The sequence below is a fragment of the Arvicanthis niloticus genome, chromosome 3 (genome assembly GCF_011762505.2).
Source record: "Arvicanthis niloticus isolate mArvNil1 chromosome 3, mArvNil1.pat.X, whole genome shotgun sequence".
NCBI lineage: Eukaryota > Metazoa > Chordata > Mammalia > Rodentia > Muridae > Arvicanthis > Arvicanthis niloticus.
The window spans coordinates 19725991-19746512 of NC_047660.1; the positions used below are offsets into that span (position 1 = coordinate 19725991).

A 20522-nucleotide genomic window follows, 5' to 3' on the forward strand; every position below is an offset into this window, starting at 1 on the left:
TGCAACTCACAATGTAGATGAAGCTAGTCTTGAACTCCCAGAGATCCACCTCTGTGGTCTGTCTCTGCCTCTCAAGAGCAGGGTTTAAAGGGGTTAAAGTTACTTTAGAGCCTCATTCTTACACTTTTAAGATTCCCTGGATGTATCCCACAGTGAGAATTGGAACTTGTTATGCTGTTGTTGGTCTTATCAACTTTTAGAATCTCCTGGGATAGATCTCTCTGTGTGGGCATTTCCAGAGAGGCTCAACTGAGGTCAGGAAGACCTACCCTCAGAATAGAAAGCCTAAGGTCTGAGGAAAACTGGATGGACCTGCCTACTGCCTACCCTCTCTTTCCTGAGCAAAGGGGTTCACTGCAGACACTGCCTTCCTCTGCTGGCACCAGACTCCAGCTTCCTGGAACTTCAAATGAGTGGTCTGAACACCAGTGAACCCCAGGCCTTCGGCACCCACGGTGAGCCAGCTGCACAGTTATTCAGTCTCTTTTGCTGTTCTCTGCATGTGGCAGTGAATCTATATTCCAAGAGAGTTTCCCAAGGGCAAGGAAAATAGAAGGTTTAGTGGGACGCCACCTTAGAAGAATTACTCAACATTATGATACAAATATAATGTTAAATCTCACAAAGCCAGAGAGAGGTGGAGGGAGACAAAGTGCAATGAGATGTCTTGTTACTGGAGTTTTGAGTATTTCCCTCCACAGCAAATAGGATCTCTGCTGCTCTGCAGGTCAGATGCTGAGGTGCCTGCTTTTTTAGGACATAATATCTTGTAAGCCTCAAAACTAACCTTTAAAGTATTTTTATTCCAGCATGTAAACATAGCTCTTTGTTTTGGTTTGTTTTTATTTTATTTTATTTACAAAATATGAGGTTATCTTAAATGCTTTTAAAGAATATAGTTTTACTTTGTACTGAATTTGGACTATTTAGCATCTTGTTACCATGGGTAACCAAGCTTGTGGTTTCAGGGTTTTGCGTGGTTGATGAAGACTCGTTATTTCTTTCTTTGGGTTACAAAAGGTCTTTGTGTCTGTGGGGTCCACTCGGCACAGAAGCTGCACAGAAGCCATGGTGATACACAGTGTTTCCTGTCTTGTATTATGTGCCACCTTTATCAAAGGTCCTCAAGCCAATTCTGTGTATTATTGGTTGCTCTACTGACTTTTAGCTTTGAGATGATAATATAATGTAATTGCATTTTCTCCCTTGCCTTTCCTCTCTTCAAACTCTCCCCTGAACGCCCTTCCTCTGTCCTTCAAATTTATGGCTTCTTTTTTTCACTAACTGTTAAAGCAATCATATGTGTATGTGTGTATATATACACATATTTAGTCCTATATATAACTTGCTCGTTCTATATAATGTTACATGCATGTATGTCTTCAGGGCGCCACCATGTGGTATTTAATAATGATGTGTGTGTGTGTGCTCTTCCCTGGGGAAGGCCATTTCTCTAAGGAACTAAGGTGTTCCTTAGTTGCCTGTAGTTCTTGGTGTAGGGATGAAGCCTCCTGAATACTGACTTTTTTTTTTTTTTTTAAAGGGAATCAATTAATTCAAAGCTCTTGTCAGCTCTGGAAGACATTAAAGAAACGATATCTTATACTTTAATCACGGTATTGCCAGATACACTGATTCTTTTTAGATTAGGAATATGGATGTTTTTGCCTGCATGTGTGTCTGTATATCGTGTGTGTGTTTGGTGTCTAATGAATTTAGACCAGGGAGTCAGATCCTCTAGTACTGAAGGTACAGACAGCTATAATCGACCATGTGGATACCGGGAATTGAACCCAGATTCTCTGGAAGAGTAGCAAGTGCTCTTAACTGCTGAGCCATCTCTCCAATCCATTCCAGTTCTCATTATTTTCATTGTACATATTTATGAATCACAGAGCGGTACTCAACACGTGTATCTAGTATAGGAATCCCATCACATCCTCTCAGTTTTTGCCTTAAAATCTGGCTAGACGCTTCTCATCAGCTGCCTTCGATAACCCTGGCTCCTCCTGTCTTCTCTGGTGCAGTTGAAGTGAGTGTCCTAGAAGGCCATTGGCTGGCAACTGTTCACAGTTCCATGGAAGGTCCCTCACTCCTTCCTGGGCGCCAGAAAGCCCCTGGTAGCTCCAGCCCCGCAGCTGTGCACTTCCGGCTTTGAAGCCTTAACAGTGAGGACTGAGATATAGAAAAAGAGTCGCAAGTGGTTGAGTTTTCTAACAGGCAAGAAGCTTCACCATACTTTTTCCCTTCCTTCCTTTCCACACGTAAACATAACTGCTATTCAGCATGACCCATTAACTTCTCTTAGAGACAGAGTATAGGGATCGGTCTTGGGTGGGTGTGGCAATGGAGATGAACTGTGTTTTAAGGTGGTAAGAACTGGTGCACTCTTTCAAACTAAGCTGGCTTTCTCCGTAAGAAAAAACGTTTCCTCTAGTAAACCTTTTGTGTAAGCGAACTCGTGGTTGCTTTAACTTAGATTACTCTCTTCTGATAGGTTAAGGATCCTGGGCAGGCTAAAAGATGTCAGTAAACCCCAGAGGGATGCTACCAACGACATGGCACTGAAATATGTGTTCATGGCACGGGCCCTTTGGCATACTGTTTTTAGTGAGAGAGGAAAGAAGACGGATGTTTTACTTAGAAAATGATGTCTTAGAGGAAATAATTGGGAGAATCTGTTGAAGTAAAAATATCTTTGCTCTGACCACATGAACTGCACACTCTGTGGCTTCATAGGCACTTCACGTATGACCTCCATCAAACTTGGATAACCATCACTATTCAGTCTGTGCACTTTCTGCGTGAGCCTGTTTCATTTTGAGTTGTCACTTTTAAAGCTAAAAGCAACGCTGTCATATCACATTTGGAACAGGTGGGCTCCTGGCTCCTCTGGACTTGCCCCTGGAGATCCAGAGGTAACTGGTACTTGCTTTCTGATATAAGTTCCAATAAAAAGCAGGGAGAATTTACATGAGGCCAGGATGCAAACTTTTGAGTTTGTGAATGGGCTCAAAGGCTGAACTAATTTTAGTTATCTTGTGTTCTTCAGTGTTCACCCAAAGTCATGGCATTTTTAGAAGTAGTGTATCTTATATTGTTTCCTCATGCTGTACAGTTAGAGTCGATGCCCAGACTGTAGTAGGCACTGGGTGGGCTGCTGGTAAAATACTCAACTGTTTGGGAAATATACCAATTCTTACTTTTGTCAACTATCAGGCCAACAAGCCATCTTGACCCTCTATTCTCTCATTTTCACAAAGAGCTGAAGACAGGATCAATAAAAATCATTTTCTAAATGATTAAAAAAGATTCTCAACACGTGCAGTTGTGTGTGGCTTCCTATCGGTGGGGAAGAACCCCATACGTGTGCACAAAACTTGTCACTTCCCCAGCAGGAGTGCTGACTTCCTTCCTAGTTTGACTCCTCTCTAGCCTTGCCATCGACCAGGAAGCTACATTTCCAGGGTGTCCCGGGTTGTATCACAGTCACATCTCCTACCACCTTTAATTGAATTGAGGGAAAGCTCTCCTACTTTGGACCCCGAGCACACTCAGGTGCTGACAATCACACCAGGATGGGAAACCAGGCGGAGGAGCCCAAGCAGAACAGGCACAAAGCGGCTCCTCCAATCACACTGGAGTATAGGCTCCTGAGAACTGGAGGTTAGACCTGTTTCATTACCTGTACTTGGTACATCCCTGGGCACACATGAAGTTCTCACTGTCATGTGTTAGTTAAATAACAGGCTTGTGTTTATCTGTGTTTCCTGACGAGGTTTTCCACACAGGCTACTGTAGACCTTACAATGGTACACAGCAATCAAGGGAGGGGAATAAAGTGATCACCAGATGGAAAATGATCCAAACCACTTAAGTAACAGAAGCGGGTACATGTGCCTGTCCATTGTGGGGCTCTGATTGTTCAAAACCTGCTGAAGAGACAAAACTATATTTTAAAAGCTCACATTGGGCTAAGTGTTGGAGGTGGGCACCGGGACTTACGTCCAATAGATGTGGAGGAGCTTTTAGAGGTAATGGTAGCATCCCAAACGCAGTCGTGGCAATGTGACCACAAATTTACTATGCGTCCCTGAACGGTACACTTCACGTGATGAATAAAACATCAATAAAACTGCTAAGCATTTTTTAAAAGACGCATGTTCTAACAATCGTGATTTTACCTGGCTGGAGCATGCGTTGTTTGGATTTTGTTTTTGTTTTGTGGAATTGTAAATATACTCAAGATTCTATCAGTTGATGTGGTGATTTCCCAACATCGTATTTTTTTGTTTGTTTGTTTATCATTCTGCCTTTTTTTTTTCCTTTTCTACCATTGGATTATCATTTTTTCTAATTATATTTTCTACTCCTACGAACTGAGAGCTGATACATTCTCTGTTGGAGTTCTCAAATGGTTCGCCACAGTATTTCCCTGTGAACGCTTACAAGTCAGCATCTGGAACTAAGAGCCTGTTTCCTGGAACACACCAGGAATTCAGAAGACATTCAGCACAGTTGCTAATGTGACATCTGTATGCTTTGCAGTTAATATTTTTCATTACTCACACATTTACAACTTTCCCCTTTTCATTTTTATTGTGTCTTCAACTTGTCAAATTTTCTCAAAATATTTTTTTGTACTAACAGACTATCTAATATAAGGAGTGAAAGCAACCGTGAGTCTTAACCACACTGCTTCCCTGTCCCAGCTCAAGCTGTCTTATCTCTGCAGTAGAGAGGCTGAAGCAGAGGGATTCTTGGCTACATACTCAGGGCTATGTGTGGAAAGAAAAAGAGGCACCCACCACTCCCTCAAACCAGCCATTGCAGACAGGAGGGTTGGTCAGTGCCCAACTGCAGGCAAATTCCACTTCTTCTACATCTGTGAAGTTCCCAGAGTTAATAAATAATTCCTCGGAAACGATTACAAGCAGACAATAGGTGACTCAGACTTTACCCCTGCAAATACACATCAGATCCTGTGTTGGTTGTTTCTTTGATAATAACTTGAAGGTTGCAGGACTGGTTCTACCAAACTTATAGGACAAGACTCCTTCCCAATACACTCATCTCTGTTTCTGGACTCTGTCTTGCTGCTCTCATTGCTGGGCAGACAGAGCACTGAAGCAAACCATTATTGTCTCTTCCAGTGCAACCTCGTTTAGATAGTGGTAAGCCTGGGCAAAGTTGTTTGATGGAATGCGAACACGCTGGACAGTTCTGAAGCCTCTTCTTGGACAGAGGGTCCTTTCAGAAGTCTGGTTAGCGTGGCACAGTCTTCTAGGTCTTCTAGCTTTTCTACTACCTTTATAAGGCTTTCCACCGTGTCTCTGCATAGCATCTTTGAAGCATTGGCACGGAACTTCTTGTGCAGATCCTCCTGGCTCAGGGGTTTCCTCCAGTGACCATAGAAGGTGTCAGAGCGCTCTGTGAAAGTGGTTCCGTCCTTCAGAGTGATGCTTATTTCACAGTATAGCGTGTCGAAGCTTGGCAGGTTGTCAGGAGGATGTTCCAGCTCCACCTTCTTGAGCAACTCTTTCACCTGCGGCCTATTGACCTGCTGGCTGTAGAAGGATGGGACAGTGACGCTACCGTCGAGCAGCATGGCACAGGCTACGTACTGGAAGGAATGCCGGGCTTCATGCTCTGAGTCTGGCAAGGGTCTGTTTACGTACTGGACATCAGGGATCCTGAGCACGATTCTCTCAATGTGGTCAGCAGGAAGCTGGGCTCTTTCTGCAGTCACAAGGTGCTTTCTCACCGCTGAAGCTGCATCTGCCACCCAGTGGGTAGCCAGATGTGCCGGGAAGCTCTTAAAGGCCACATCCTGCTGTTCCAGCAGCCAGATGTGGGAATCCAGGCTTGGAAGGTCTTTGGGGGAGTAGTTGGCATAGAAGGCACCAAACCCTGACCCCAGGTCCAAGATCTGTTTGTTTCCTTGGAGGCCCAGCATCGCCAGAAACGTGGCTTCCATCCCATGCTTTGCCGCGTTACCAATATGGAGGGGCTTGGTCTGAGTGGCAGCGTTTGCTATGGGTGCCCCGGCGTGGGAGACAGCAATGGCCAAGGCCTCGCGGCACTTTGTCAAGCTGAGCCCCAGAAACTTGGATGCAGCAGCAGCGCTTCCCAGGGTCCCCACCACAGAGGGAGGATGGAACCTGGAAGCCAAAAGCAAGAAATTCAAGGGATGGGTAGAAGAATAAAAAAATGTCGTACACGTAGATGATGGGATATTACTCAGGTATGAAGAAAAAGATCGTTAATTTAAGGGTGATGGGTAGAAGTGGAGAAAATTATATTGCGTGAGACTACCCAGGCCAAGAAACACAAACACCACATATTTTCTCTTATATGTGGACCCTAGCTTTGAATCTCTTGGTTAGACCGCTTAACTTCGAGTATTTGTGGACACCAGGACACTAGAAACAGGCCACTGGGTATGGTTACCTTAAGGAAGAGAGGGTAGCGAACTACGGATAAAACAAAAGTAGAGAAGGAGACATTGGGGTTGGAAAGTTTCAAATATGGAAGCCCCGGGGAATGGGGGAAATAAGATGATAGTTGAAGAGGTAATAAAAAAGGAGGTTGCATGGAAAAGCTGTACGGAAACCGCCAGTCTTTCAACCCAAGGAGAACAGCCAATTAAAGAGGGCAGTGGAACCCAAGGGATGAGAGAAGTGAGGGGAAATACCCAGAGTCAAGTGGGGAAATGCAGGCTGGGGCTGCCTTAGCCAAAACTAAAGATACAGGAAGAAACCTTATGAGCATCCAATACTTTGTAAGCCAATTAGAATGTATAATATCTTATAAATAAAGGGAGTTTAAAAAGAAGTACTCAGCATGGGCAGGCAACGCTTCTTCCAGTAGACATGAGTAATCAAGTGAAAATCTCAGCGGCAGGCAAGGGATACCTCCCTATGAGTTGTTGGTCAGAGAGGCCACGAAGGGACCCAAAACAATTCAAGCTCTTGCTAATGCTCTTAGCTACCCATCATAACCACATTGTAAGACCCTATAGCTGAAGACATCACTCACTTTGGATGCAGGACACAGAGATATCAACCTCACACTGACCAGAAAACTAACTCTCTCTCTCTCTCTCTCTCTCTCTCTCTCTCTCTCTCTCTCTCTCTCTCTCTCTGCCAGATAGCTAGCCCCAGAAGGTGCTATGTGCATTGCTGGTGGAAAGAGACATTACTGGTTTTATCCAGCAGAGGACATTGCATGCTACAACACTAAGTGACCTGTTGGCAAGATTTGTCCATTTGGTGCAATGCATAAAAATTATGGGAGTAACCAGCTGCTCCACAGGTTTTATATCTGGAGCTGTAAGCCTGGTCAAAGCCCAAGATTGGGGAGAACCCACAACCGGGGAGATCATAGGCCCTGGGGAAGGTCAGTGGGCTGGGATGTACTACTGTTGTTTTGCTAAATGGTCACACCACTAAACTGCGCTCTAAGTATTCGTGTTCACACCTATAAGTTTACGCTGCTATCAGAGAAGCTTCTTTCTGAAGGAGGCAGCGGTTAATGCGGAGACTTGGGACTGGTCAATGTGATGATTATAAATAGCTCTGAGCACTCAGCTGTTGATGGGTTACCCATCTTCACCAACTTCCCACTGTCCAAGACTCAGAGAAGACGACGGGGGTGGGGGAGGGGAAAGAATATAAGAGCTGGCAGATGGGAGGAAAGCCATGGAACGTTGACTTGTAGGCACGACACGTCTGATGCACACATCAGCTCACAGTAGCTGAGCTACTCTCACAAGACCCCGCCCCTACTGGAGACACGTTGCAGTGAATAGGTGCTGAGGGGGAATCGCTCTCCTTTAATGTGCCTGTTGGTAGATCATCCTAGTGGTTGATTACACACCCATGCGCATATAAGTAGCACCAATTAGACGCAGGGTTACTAATAAAAAATAAAGATAGTCAGCTGAGAGGAAGATAAAGTGGGGGACATAATTAAGTGGGAGAACTGGACAGAGGGTGTGATCAACGCAATGAATACACGGTGAGATGGTCAGAGGATAAAGATCCAATTAAAAAAATTATGGGGAATGGTCCAACACTTAAGATGGTCCAGCACTTAAGAGAATGAACTGCTCTTGCAGAGGACCCGAGTTTGTTTCCAAGATGTACAACCTGTGGCTCACAACTGCCTGTAACTCCAGCTTGAGGGAGATCTAGTGATACCCAGAATACTCCTGCACGCAAGAGATAGGAGTTGCCTTGGAGTGATGGACCTGCAAGTCACCGCACGGTCTTTGTAGCTAGATTGGCTTTACAATCTCAAGGGAAGTTTTCGAGATCATTTCCAAATCATATCTTTCTATGGAGACACGGGGCTTGTTATGTGGCTGAAAATGGCGTATCTTTCGGAGGTAAGGGTAACAATTTCAGAGCTAGTCTCTAAGGCAGACAGCTCTACACAGATGGCTGCTGACAGGCAGGGGGCAGTGTGGCCCACAGCTCTGCACAGACAGCTGCTGACAGGCAGGGGGCAGTGTGGCCCACAGCTCTACACAGACTGCTACTGACAGGCAGGGGGCAGTGGCACAGGCACTCTCTGTACCTCTTTGGTATGTCCTTGGCTTCCCTGGAGAAGTGCATTAATCGTCCTTGTACTTCAATACCAACGTTGAACGCCAGCAGCAGGTCGAGGCCAGAAAACTTTGGAGTCTGAGGCAGGGCTTCCGATAAAGCTGTGAGGACAGGTAGGACAGCCCCAGAAGGGTGGGTGGCAGGGTGCCATGTGTCATCAAAATCCATGGAATGAACCTGCATGAATAGATACAAACAACCCTCTTCAGAAATACCCTTAAACGCGCTGGCTTTTGGACTGGCTTTTAATTTAGCAATGATCTTGAGAATCTGGGGGAATCTCATTCTCTGAAATTATACCTTAAAAATTGGCTGTGACTATTTTAAATTTTTAATTATGTATTTAAATACTTTAAGTATTTAATTATTTTAATTAATTTTATTGAAAAAATTTGTAGAATATATTTTGATCATAATTCCCCTCCCCACCCACTCCCAGATTCTCCCTAACTCCCAACCTATCCAATTTCATTCTCTCTTCCCCCCTCTCTTTTTCTCTCTCTCTCTCCCTCCCTCCCTCTCTCCAGCAAACAAACTGACAAACACAAAAACCAAACAAACTAGAATTTAAAAAGTAAGAAAGAAAAAAAACCAAGATATGTGTATGTTAGCCACACTTAAGGGTAAGCCCCATGCCCAGCAGTAACTGGTTGAGTTTCTTAACCTCATGGTGGGACAACAGTTGTCCCTGCTCCTCTGTCAAAGAATAGCAGGACCTTGGAGAGTAGCTAGTGATTTCCTGGAGGACGCTGAGCCCATCCCTGGAGACCAGAGCTCCTGGGAAGGTCTATACTCTTCCTCACAAGGCTGCTCTTCCTTCTCCCTTTACCTTTGAAACAGGACATACCAAAAATTTAATATTGTTTATTATATTTTAGGCCATATATTTTTTGTGTATCAGTCATGGAGTGATCTAAAAGTTTTATCGAAGCTGCAAGAACAGCAAAGAGCTCTCAAGCCCACATGAACTATTAAGCTGTATTTTTAAATGATTATTTTATGGCCTAAGGTTTGGTCCTTTCTTATCTAAGCCTTTTAATTTTATTATATGTGAGACAGTTAGTAATAATCAGAAAGTTATTTAAACATAGATTTTTATGTCTATCTGATGTGACTGGTGTGTTTTGTATGCCTGAAGGAAAGCTAGAACTTTTCATCTGATAGATAATTTCCACGTTGTTTCCTGTGTATTAGGGTTTTCCTGTGTATCTAGAGTTTTCCTCCATGAGACCGAACCCTGCCTGATGTAACTGAGTTTCCTTTCTACAAAGCACTGCATATTGTGGCTGTACTTCCATTAGTCTGAGCTGCTGTCCCCACAAAGTGAGCTGCTGTCCCCACAAAGAAGTCAAAATAACTCTTGAATCCCAATATTCTCTTTCTCTCTCTTACACACATACTTACACACACATACACACACAAACACACACATACACACACATATTGTCTTGTAAGCATTCCCTGATACACAGGAAATAACATGAAAATTATCTATCAGATGAAAAGTAACTTTTCAGTGAGAAAATAGAAACAGTATGTGGCCATTTTTTCTTTCTGAATAAATACCTGGTGATTGATACTGTACAGATACTGGGAGCCACAACACAAGGAATCAAGAAGGCATTATGTTTGGATATCAAATTATATACACATCATATTTGGGGGGGGCTATGTCCATTCAAGGTCCAGAATTATAATACTTTATGTGTATTTTTTTAATCCTCCGTTTCTTCTACTTTATAATCGGTAGGGAAAGTACCACTTTATTGTAGAGGCAGGAAAATGAGGAGGAAGGACGGATCACCTCAGATTTCTGAACCTCAGTGATCTCTCTCCTGCCTCTGGAGCTATGATGATTTAATGAAAGAAAAGACTGACAAATTTTCTTACAGCAACACCGTTAACAAAAGCAGCATATGTCGGTGGGAGCCTGAAGTCTGGTCGACCCCAAACAGTGCCGGAGGTGTTGGAACTGTAGATCTGGAACAGAAGAGCACCGGTTAACGCGAGGATATGCTGAGTTGGCATTCCAAGAGCTACTCTTCATTTTGGAGGCATTGAGCCCTATGAGGGCAACTCAGCTAGTGGGACATTTCTCTTCCTCTCTTCCTTGCAGAGGAATAAACAACATTAACCTTGTCAGGGAGAGGACGTAGATCTGCTTATCCCCGAGTCACGGTCTAGAAGCTCCATGCAAGCAAGTCTGAATTCACTCTCATTTGATCTTGGGGTAAATATTGGGGGTGGGAGACGGGATGAGGCACACCCGAGACATGCCACCGAGAGTACCAGCTGTGTCCCCCATGGATATGACCACCTTCTGCTCAGAGCACTTAAATAGACTTTTCTCCAGAGAATAGTTGCATGAAGAAGCTGTCTGTGGTAATTTCAGAAGTGGAAATGTTCACTTCTGAAACTTTCGGGTTGAAATGTACTTTTTAGTCACACAAATAAATAGCTGTGAGATATTGACAAAGGATGGCATTAAGACTGACTTAATAGTGGATAGGAATACACTTTTAAAATGAGATTATAAGAAAGTACATTTGTACTGATACAAATGTACAGGACAATGCTACACACAGATGCAGTCAAACTCAGCGGAGTGAGTTGAAAAGAGGCACAGACTTCAGGAGTACATCTGAGCATGCGTGTTTGTTTTATCTTTGGACTCCTTACTTTACTATATTGGGTGACTTTATGGAACACTTCTGTGTCTGTTCCCAGGAATCCAACACCCAGAGAATCCAAGATCATCCTCTTGCTCCTCTGAATGATACCGTCTGTCAGGTGGTTCACTTTCAAGCCGTGAATCATACTGGCGAAGCTCTCTGTGACAGACTTCAAAGAGAAGAAGGTTAGAACAGTGCGCCCACTCTGTATCCACTCGCTTCTCTTGAGACCTTCTGGTAAAGAGGTTTCCTCCATGAGGTGAAACCTGCCTGATATAATTGAGTTTCCTTTCTACAAAGTGCTATATACTAGGCACCTACTACGTTAGGTATGAGGAGATGGAAACCCGCAGTAACGAAGTTCTTTGCCCAGTCACACTGATAACGCGGGCTGCTTGGCAGATGATGTCAGCAAAGCATGATGGGAGCTTAGACAGAAGGCAAGATAGAATAACAACTGTGCACGAAGTGGGGACATCTGGACGGGAGGTGCGTTTGGATAGCTGAGCACTGCCCTTACTTGGTTTGCGTCAGGTACAGTAGTGAGTGTCCCACGTACATTGTGCATTGTCACCCATGGGGATGTGGAAATATGCAGGCTGGCAAGCGCATGACAACAGAGGTGATGGAGAACAGTGAAGGGAAGCCTAGACCAAGGTGGGAGGAGGAAGGAAGGACATTGTGGTTTAGGACTGTTGCGCTTAGAAAGTGATCAAACCAGATACGAGCCCTTGGGGGCAGGAGGGTTAGTGTCTCCAGCCATTATCAGAGGACTCAGCCATTCCTTTAATTATCAAGCTCTTCCATGCACAGGAAATAATTTTGGTTCTATGTCCCTTCGCAGGAAAATATAATTTAAAAATAGCCAGCTGGGAGGGACTCTCGCACGCGTAACGTGAAGTTCTTCAGTGAACTATTTAGTAATTTTCCTTTATACGTCTGATATTCACATTATTGCTTAACTTCCTTTTCATCCCTGACTGTAACATTGCTCATGTACAAATAATAGCCAGAAGACTTATCAGATTGGAGAATCTGAAGGATCTAAGGTCTCTCACACTGGGATCACTGTCAAAGTAGGGACACAAAACAGAACCAGCACCTACAATAAAACTACAATAAAATCTTCCACCATCGCTACCCACCAGCCTTTTTTCTCTTCTTTTTCTTTTCTTTCTGAGGAAGGGTTTTTCTACTTGCTGTCCTGGACTCACTAGCTACCTCAGGCTGGCCTTGAACTTGTGACAATTCTGTCTCAGCTCTAATCCTGTTCTTAGAGTCTTCAGATTTATAGGTCAGATAATGACTGTCATTTTCAAAAGAATGGAACATTTGTTAAAGTTTGTAAAGCTTTAACAGAAAAACCAAGAGTACTTGGAGTTGGAGAAAGCAGAAGAGGAGATGGCCTGGAGAGAAAAAGGGTACTGCAACGGATGTTTCTGGTTAGGGCCTAGGAAGACAATAATACTGCTTTTCATACTGGTAAATATTTTGATAAACATTTCTATGCAGTAGAGGAGGGAAGAAGGGAAAAGAAATGACTTAATAATAGTCACCTGGCTTGATTTCCAAGCCCCAGTTGAACACTGGGTCAATAGCAGGTAAGGAGCAGCAGCACAGACCCTAAAGTATGAGGATGGCATTGCTTATGTGATTTATGATGGACCAGTGGGCTCCCCTGACCTGAGAGTGCTGCACACACTCTGTGAGCCAAAGAACAAGTGGCCCTCCCCACCCTCGAAGGGAAAGATCATAAGGGGGATGATACCTCTGCTCAGATTCCTGTGTCAAACTTCATCTACAAATCAAATGTCTTGCTGGTGTACTTGACTTTATAGGGACATTTGTGTATCTTTTTAGTAAGACTCTGCTGGTTATGGTGGTGCACGCCAGTAGGATTTGCTGAAGGAGGCTGAGGCAGGAGGATCATGAGTTCAAGTAAGATCCTGTGACTAACGTATAGATTAAAGCAGAGTATGGAGTCATTTTATAACAAGTGTCAGGAGTCCTTGTGAGCTCCCTGTGCACAGCTCTCTAAACTGCCACACCAGTAAGTGAGGCCATCCAACTTAAAAAACCTATCAGGAGACCTACAGGGAACATGAGAGCAAATAGGTAATTACAGATGTGATGTGCTCCTATCCCACAGAGGACACACACAAAACCAAGAGATGGAGGTTCAGTGACCTTACAGTGCCTTAGTTTCTTGCTAGGATTAAGCAACGGGCATCCAGTGTGTTATCTGTCAGACACTGACGAGAACCAGGAGGTAGGTCATCAGGTAGCTCAGAGTCTAGGAGAAAAGTTAAGATGTCCTTTCTGCAGCAGAGCAGAAAGCTAGTAAAAGACCAGCTGATTGCAAGAAAGAAAGAAAAAAAGAAAGACAGACAGAAAGAGAGAAAGAGAGAAAGAATCAAACCAGAAAAGCAACTTAGACAAGCTCCATCAAATGTTACAATACCTTGAGCGCCATGTTGTTGCTCTGGAGGCTAACTGGCTCAGGAGTGAACAGCAGGAGCAGCTGCTGGCTGTGTGCCTTTGGTGGCCCTGTGCCTTTATATGCTGTCATTCCCTCTAGTTTCTTCCCTTTCACTTTTGTTTTAACCATGGAATTTCCACCATTTCAACACCTCCCCAGTGACCTCACTTCAACTTCCTTTGTAATGTTGTGTAGCGCTCCCTTACAGACAAAGGATTGATGAGAGGGGTGTTATAGTAGCCATACTCTGAAGATTCCTCACAGATAAAAGAAAAGGTTAATTTATAATTAAAGGGGATGGGCTGTCCGAGCTAGATGCCATAGGTGAGAAGACTGACCACGCTCTACGAGGTATCCTACTCCTGAAAACGTACAAGGAAATGTCAAGAATATGATAGAAGAAGAAATGTCCCCAGATCTAGAAGGGCAAGGAATAACTCACAGTGGCCTCCTCACTGACAGCCCATTGTCACCATCCAACCATGAATCATCTTCTAAAAATGATGCAAAAACCCCTGGCTGTGTCTTATCAAACTTAGAGCCTGCTTGCCAGAAGGAAATTCATACCTGGTACTGTGAATGAAGCCACTAATTACATCATAATTTCAGAGGAGCTAACTGAGAGGTCACTAACGTAGTCACTAAATATGCCATAACCCTAGAGGTCATGAACCCTAGAGGAGAGCCTACTACCTCTGTTTTCCTAAACCTAGTTGCATTCTAAATACTTATCCTCAGATAAGTGTAGCTCTCGCCCCTCATCAAAGATGCTTCTTTTTACAGTAGATGGCGACTACCACAACTATCTACAACTAATGAAAATGCAATCAGTAAGTGAGCATGGGGTGCCCAACCCTAACTGGTATACCAACAATGAGACCTCTACACCCAAGGCTCAGAGACAGTTGAGAAAGAGGAGGTGGTTATAGTGTAAGGGCCCGAGAACCAGGGTGCTTGCTATAAGACAGTTCTGTCTAGATGTAACAGAGAAACCGCACCCAAGAAATGTCAACAATGTATTTGTCCAAACAAGATCTATACACTAATAACACCAATGGACATGCTAGCACAGATGGGGAAATCTTCTAAGATTCTCCCCAAATGAAGAGTTACAAGCAGTCAGTAGCTTCTGCGAGCAGGGGCATTGGTTGTCTCCAGGGATGAGCTCCTTGTTGCCAGCCAGTGAGAAGTGGTCAATCCTAAACACATGAACATGCAAGTAACATTTAATGGTTTCATTAGGATACATATGTATATGCATGAATTATATATTATATATGTGTACATATGGGTGTGTGTGTGCATGTGTGTGTATGTGAATAATAACTAAAGAAGAGGCCATGAATTTGTGAGGAATGGTAGCTAGAGTTAGGAGAAGGAGGGGAGGTGGAAATACATAAAGAAAAATCTCAAAAAATTAATTAAAAATATTTAGATACATGCCACACAGACACACGTGCAGGCAGACACACACACACACACACACACACACACACACACACACACACACCATTCAGGTATACACACTTCAACAATCAGAGACCACTTGGTTCAGTGTAATAGAGGAAAGCTGGAAAATAAGCCTTCACAGATTGTTCTTTGGAGAAGAGACAGAGGGAGAGAGAGAGAGAGAGAGAGAGAGAGAGAGAGAGAGAGAGAGAGAGAGAGAGAGAGAGAGAGGTAATTTGTTCATGCAACTTCTTGGACTGCCCAAGATGCATTGCTCCAGAGACTTGTAGAGATTTGAAACTCAAGCCTTCAAGACCTGCCAGAGACAGGAGTTATGCTATGCCTGTTACTCCTGTCAATAACCACTCTGCAGAACTGCTCTGCCAGGGATTGCTGTTGGCTAGCACTCCAAAGCCCCCAAGAGTGTTCAAACTGTAATAGTTGCCAACAGTCTTTTGGCTGTCACCATGAAGCCTGGTAAGAGCACAGGGCTATAACACTTGTAACTTTTGGGCTAGGTACCCTGAGGCCTGTTGAGGACATGCAGCTATAACACTCACAATCTTTCTTAACTTGCACCCTGAAGACTATTGAGAGCATAGAGCTGTAGCTCTGACATGGAATCTTGGTTGGCATCCTGCTGCCACCAAGAATCTCAGAGGACCCACTTCTGTGTTTGAGTTTTTGCTGACCTCTTTGAATTGCCTCAACATGGCAAATACAGCTTTCTAATTTTCCATTTGCTGAATACTTACTTCATTATTGCAAGGTGTGCAAGTCAGGAACATGATACTGGAGAATTAACCATCTCAGCTGGTGAACTGGCTGGAAATTCAACAAAAATTCAATGGTGGGAAGCCACGGCAAGTCAACAGGAATCATTGCAATGAAAGGAACATCTTTGGGATGCTGAGAGAGAGAGACTGACTTTGCGATGCTTTTGTTGTTTGGAGCATCTATGTTTTATGCTTCACTGAACTTCTTTAGAGCAGATCTTGGGCTTTGACTCTACTAGGACTGTTCATGTGTTCACTGGTGTTTTAGGTATTTAGCTCAGGCTGAGAGGGACTGTAGGATAAAGAAAGAACTTGGTGACCAAAAACGATCAACAGCTTGCCTATGAGAAACAGTTGTGGTTGCTATTGTTTGGTCCTAGAAACCACAAACTATTGATTGGTATGACAAGAGGGTGATGAACTTATCCACTTGTTCATAATTCAGGAATATTTCCATCTGGAGATGCTGGGGATTTTCTTCTCATTGACCCCCATAATTGATGTAGCTCTTAATAACCCACTTTTATTGAAGAGTCTTAAATTTAAAATTTAATTACACCTTTTTTTCCCTAACTCCTCCCACACATTTCTCAGTCCTCAGATTTATGGCCTCTTTTTCCTTCAATTATTATTGTTTTACACACATACACACACACACACACACACACATACACACACTCACATATGAATAAATACATCAATACAACCTACAGGGTATGTCTATTGGTGCTTATATGTATGTTTTTCGGGCCTTCCATTTGATATTTTATCTTGGATAAACATCCAAAAGGCTAATCTCAGGGGAGACTAAGACCTCCTCTCTCAGCAGTCATTAGTAACCCACATTTGACTACTCCTTCACAGTAGATGTCAGGGCCAAGCAGAGCATCCCTCTTGTCTCTTCTGCACTGGCATTGAGCCTTGACACAGGAGGATGCATCACACCCCTGATAGCCTGCACCAGATTGCAAAACTATGGTTGCCATGCAAGGCCAGATAGATTCTTTGGCAGTGGTAACTCTCCAAAATGGAAGGAGAGACCTGCTAACTGCCGAGGACAGGGCTATTCTTCCTCCTAGAAGAGGGTGGGGACACTGCATAAAGGAAGAAAGAGTAATGCTTGGTGCCCTTCCCTAAGAGTGGGTTTGACTTATGAAGAGTTGTGCTGTTCTAATCTAGTTGTCACCCGAAACAGTCTAACGTAAAAGTCATTCTGAATGAGAATCATCTTTGTTGAACGGCATAGCAAATAAAGTAACGTACAGGAATAGGGAACTTTTGTCTTAACCAATCTTTTTACAGGAATCTCACAGGAGAAAAATTTGTTTCTCTGCTGTTCTGAGTCAGAATAGCACACAAAGTCACAATCAGATATCAACCTGTGCATTGTTTCCAACATATTTCATGGGGGTGTGTGCAGGGACATTTTCAATTCCTAGTTTTTGTCAACAAACGATCTTAGATCTGCTCACTGCATCTCTCACACACATACATTGTTCTGAGCCAAAGGCATGAAAGCCTCACAAAGGAGAAGTGGGAAACACGATACAATGAAGGCTGTGCATTCAGCTGAACTTGTTGGCATTGATTACATCGCAAATCCAAAGTATAGTCAGATTGATTACAAGGCTCTCTTATAGGTGAGTTAATTCCGAATGGATTGAATTTACAGGAAGAATGAGTCTATAGTCTCAAGGCGCATGTGATTTATTACAGAAGAGAATTGTCTGTGTGAATCAAGGAGGAATAATTGGGGATATAGCACAAAAACTGACAGAGCCTGCTTCCTCGATTTACCGCTTCCTTGATTTACCGACAACTAGCAGAACCATGGGGTTCACGGTTCAAAACGTGGCGTTGAATGTCCTGGCTGCCTCCCCTCACAGGGCTTTAGAAAATACTCTTTAGAATTACTCTTTAGTAACCCTATTTATTAAGCTTTAAAAAAAAACATCTCTTCTTGCCTAGAATAGTATAAACTTGAAATGGTTATACAGATTCAACCTCTACAGAAGAGATGTTTGGAAGATCCCCAACTGCTAACCCCTTAACTACACCTTGTCCTAACAGCAGATAGGGTTATTTCTTCAGAATGGGAATTGAAGAGGTTGCAAGAAACCCAGGACCCTTAGAACAAGGTGCTGTTGGCAATAGACTGTCATTATCAGGCCATCTTGTAGTCCTAGCTGTTGGTAAAGTGGCTTTAGGGAATGAAGCAAAAAATCTCAGTTGAACAAAAGCTGACAGGAATTCCTCAAGCACACTTGGGGCAGGGAAACAGATGGCAGCCCACAGGATTGATGGTCAGGCCAGATAACAGCCACAGTATGGCTTCTGGTAGAGATTCTAGGAACAGCCTGGGTGCAGAGTCGATGAAGTGTCTCCATAGCTACCAGAAGCTGATAGGAATTCCCAGAGTGGGTACAAAGGTAACCACTTCTCTCCCTTTGCAAGGGCAGAAAGCAGTGCCTTGGTGGGCTCAGTGCTCCCCTTCCTTTTGTGTCTCATTTGGGGGCGCACACATTCACTTAAGGGCCACCTGGTTCTACCCAATGAAGAGAGGAACTGGGGAATTTATTAGTCCAGATTGTTCAGTAGATGAAGAAGAGAAAGAAGGCTTTACAGGGAGGAAGCCTGAGAATGAAATCTGACTCCTACCCAGCTGCTGGCTAGGGCCTTATCTGTTGGATGCTCTTTAGAGGAGGAAGATGACCTTCAAGACTCACGGGTGACAATTTCTGCCTCAGGCAGGGCCTCAGCCAGCCTCCAGGACTCAACCCGAAGGGAGAGTCTATATCCCCATAGCTTTCCAGGTCCTAAGACTCACCACATCAGAAACCTGTGGCTTCAGACTTTTGAAACCTGCTTCCCAGAGCCTTACAGCTCCAATGTCCATTCCAGAGATGGGACACCTGTACTCTTGCTGCCATCATAGGTAACCATTTTTTTTTTCAGAATTTCTCTGATAAGAGCTGATCTTCCCTGATGCCTTGAAGCCTTCTGAGAATCTTCAATTTGCAATGCGTTTCAATAATCATTTGGATGTCACCCAGACACTTTGTGGGAACATAGGGCTATCACACTTGGAACCCTGAAGCTGCTGAAGACTGAATGCTGTGGTGTTCACACTCCCCGCCCAGCCCTTCCCTAAAGGCTGCTCAGATCACAGCGCATGTGCCAAACACATTCTTGGTTTTCATCCTGATGCCTAGGCATGCACAGAGCAAAATGGGTAAGAGAAAGAAGCTTGGAGAACAATCAGATAAGAGTAGGTATTCTGATTATCTTAAGAAGTTAATGAAGAGTCAAAGAAAAGGATTTGTGGTCATAGGTAGAGGACCTGGCCATGTTTAGATGCTGTTTGCAAGTCTTAATTGGCATTCCCAACCATGGTCCAGATTGGGGAAGCCCAATATCTGCTCCAATGGTAGTTGTGTACATCAAAGAATCATCTCAGGTAGGATTTGTGTAATAGAGGTAGACTCCATACATCTTTCTGTGGAAAGGTAAGTTCTTGCTCTCAATAAACAAATAAACGTTTGGGGTGGCTGTGGGCAGAGATTATGTTTAGAGGTCCCTGAGTAGTGCACCACACTCTATGATTCTAGAATATACTGTTGGAGAGTTGATGTAGCTGGTGTTCAGAGTGACCTTGATCCATTGAAAGAAAACAGACATCTATGTTTTTTACATTAATTTTGTATATGTGGATGTTTCTGTGTGTGTCTCTGTGTGCACATGTGTATGAGTGCAGACATGCCATGGCTCTTGTATGGAGGTTAGAGAACAACTTTTGGAAGTTGGTTCTTTCTTTCCATCCTTCATGTGGGTCCCTGGTATCAAAATCAAGTTGTCAGGCTTGGTAGCCAGTGCCTTTTCCTGTGAGCCACCTCCTTACCCCTGCTTTCACAGTAGATTAAAAACAGGCAGGGATGAAGGGAAAAAAAGGAAAAGGGAAATGATGTAATTACATTAAAATTTTTTTTTAAAGCTAAGAAAAAAAAACTCTAACATTTCAGTTTGAAATTCTAACTTTTCCCAGCTTAAGTCCCTACATTTACTCCATTTATTTCCATACAGTAATGTAGATAATTTCATTTTTATGAAGCAACTCCGCGAATGTTTACCATGAACATTTTTGGTTGACTTTTGAGACAAGGTCTTGCACTGTGGCCTAGGCTATCCTCAAACTCCCAGTCCCTCTATCTCGGCTTTCTCCGTCCTGGAGTTAGACGTGCGTCTCCGCTACGTTTGGCTGATACTATCAAGTTGAATAGGAGAAAGCCAAAACTCTGAGTGGTAATTACTTTTGTGGTGGTTAGTCTTAACTCCCAACTTGACACATCCTAGAGAGAGTCTCTAGGGGAATCATTTAGATAAGGTTGGCCTGTGGGGATGTCAGTGGGGGGTTGGTTGTTAATTGAGAGGAGAAGACACCCCCCCCCCCAATGTGGGCTGTACCATTTCATAGGTTGGGCCCTAGACTGGATTAGAGTACACAAAGCTAGCTGGGTCCTAAGCCAGTTCCCCAGCCATC

General features: G+C 43.7%; 1 protein-coding gene and 1 long non-coding RNA gene across 2 annotated transcripts; one reads left to right on the forward strand and one right to left on the reverse strand.

Annotated features, from left to right (window-relative positions):
- Positions 1-1549: 1549 nt before the first annotated feature.
- Acod1 (aconitate decarboxylase 1) lies at positions 1550-13807 on the reverse strand. Its single transcript, XM_034498921.2, is given in 6 exon segments — positions 1550-5223; positions 5225-6161; positions 8581-8786; positions 10500-10589; positions 11289-11450; positions 13743-13807. Coding segments are annotated over 6 exon segments (1590 nt in total). The 5' UTR covers positions 13755-13807; the 3' UTR covers positions 1550-5040.
- On the forward strand, positions 8614-20033 carry LOC143441656 (uncharacterized). The gene is made up of 4 exons (XR_013109230.1): positions 8614-8722; positions 10726-10839; positions 11337-11466; positions 18941-20033. It is a non-coding gene; the product is annotated as an uncharacterized LOC143441656 (long non-coding RNA).
- The last annotated feature ends 489 nt before the right edge of the window (positions 20034-20522 follow it).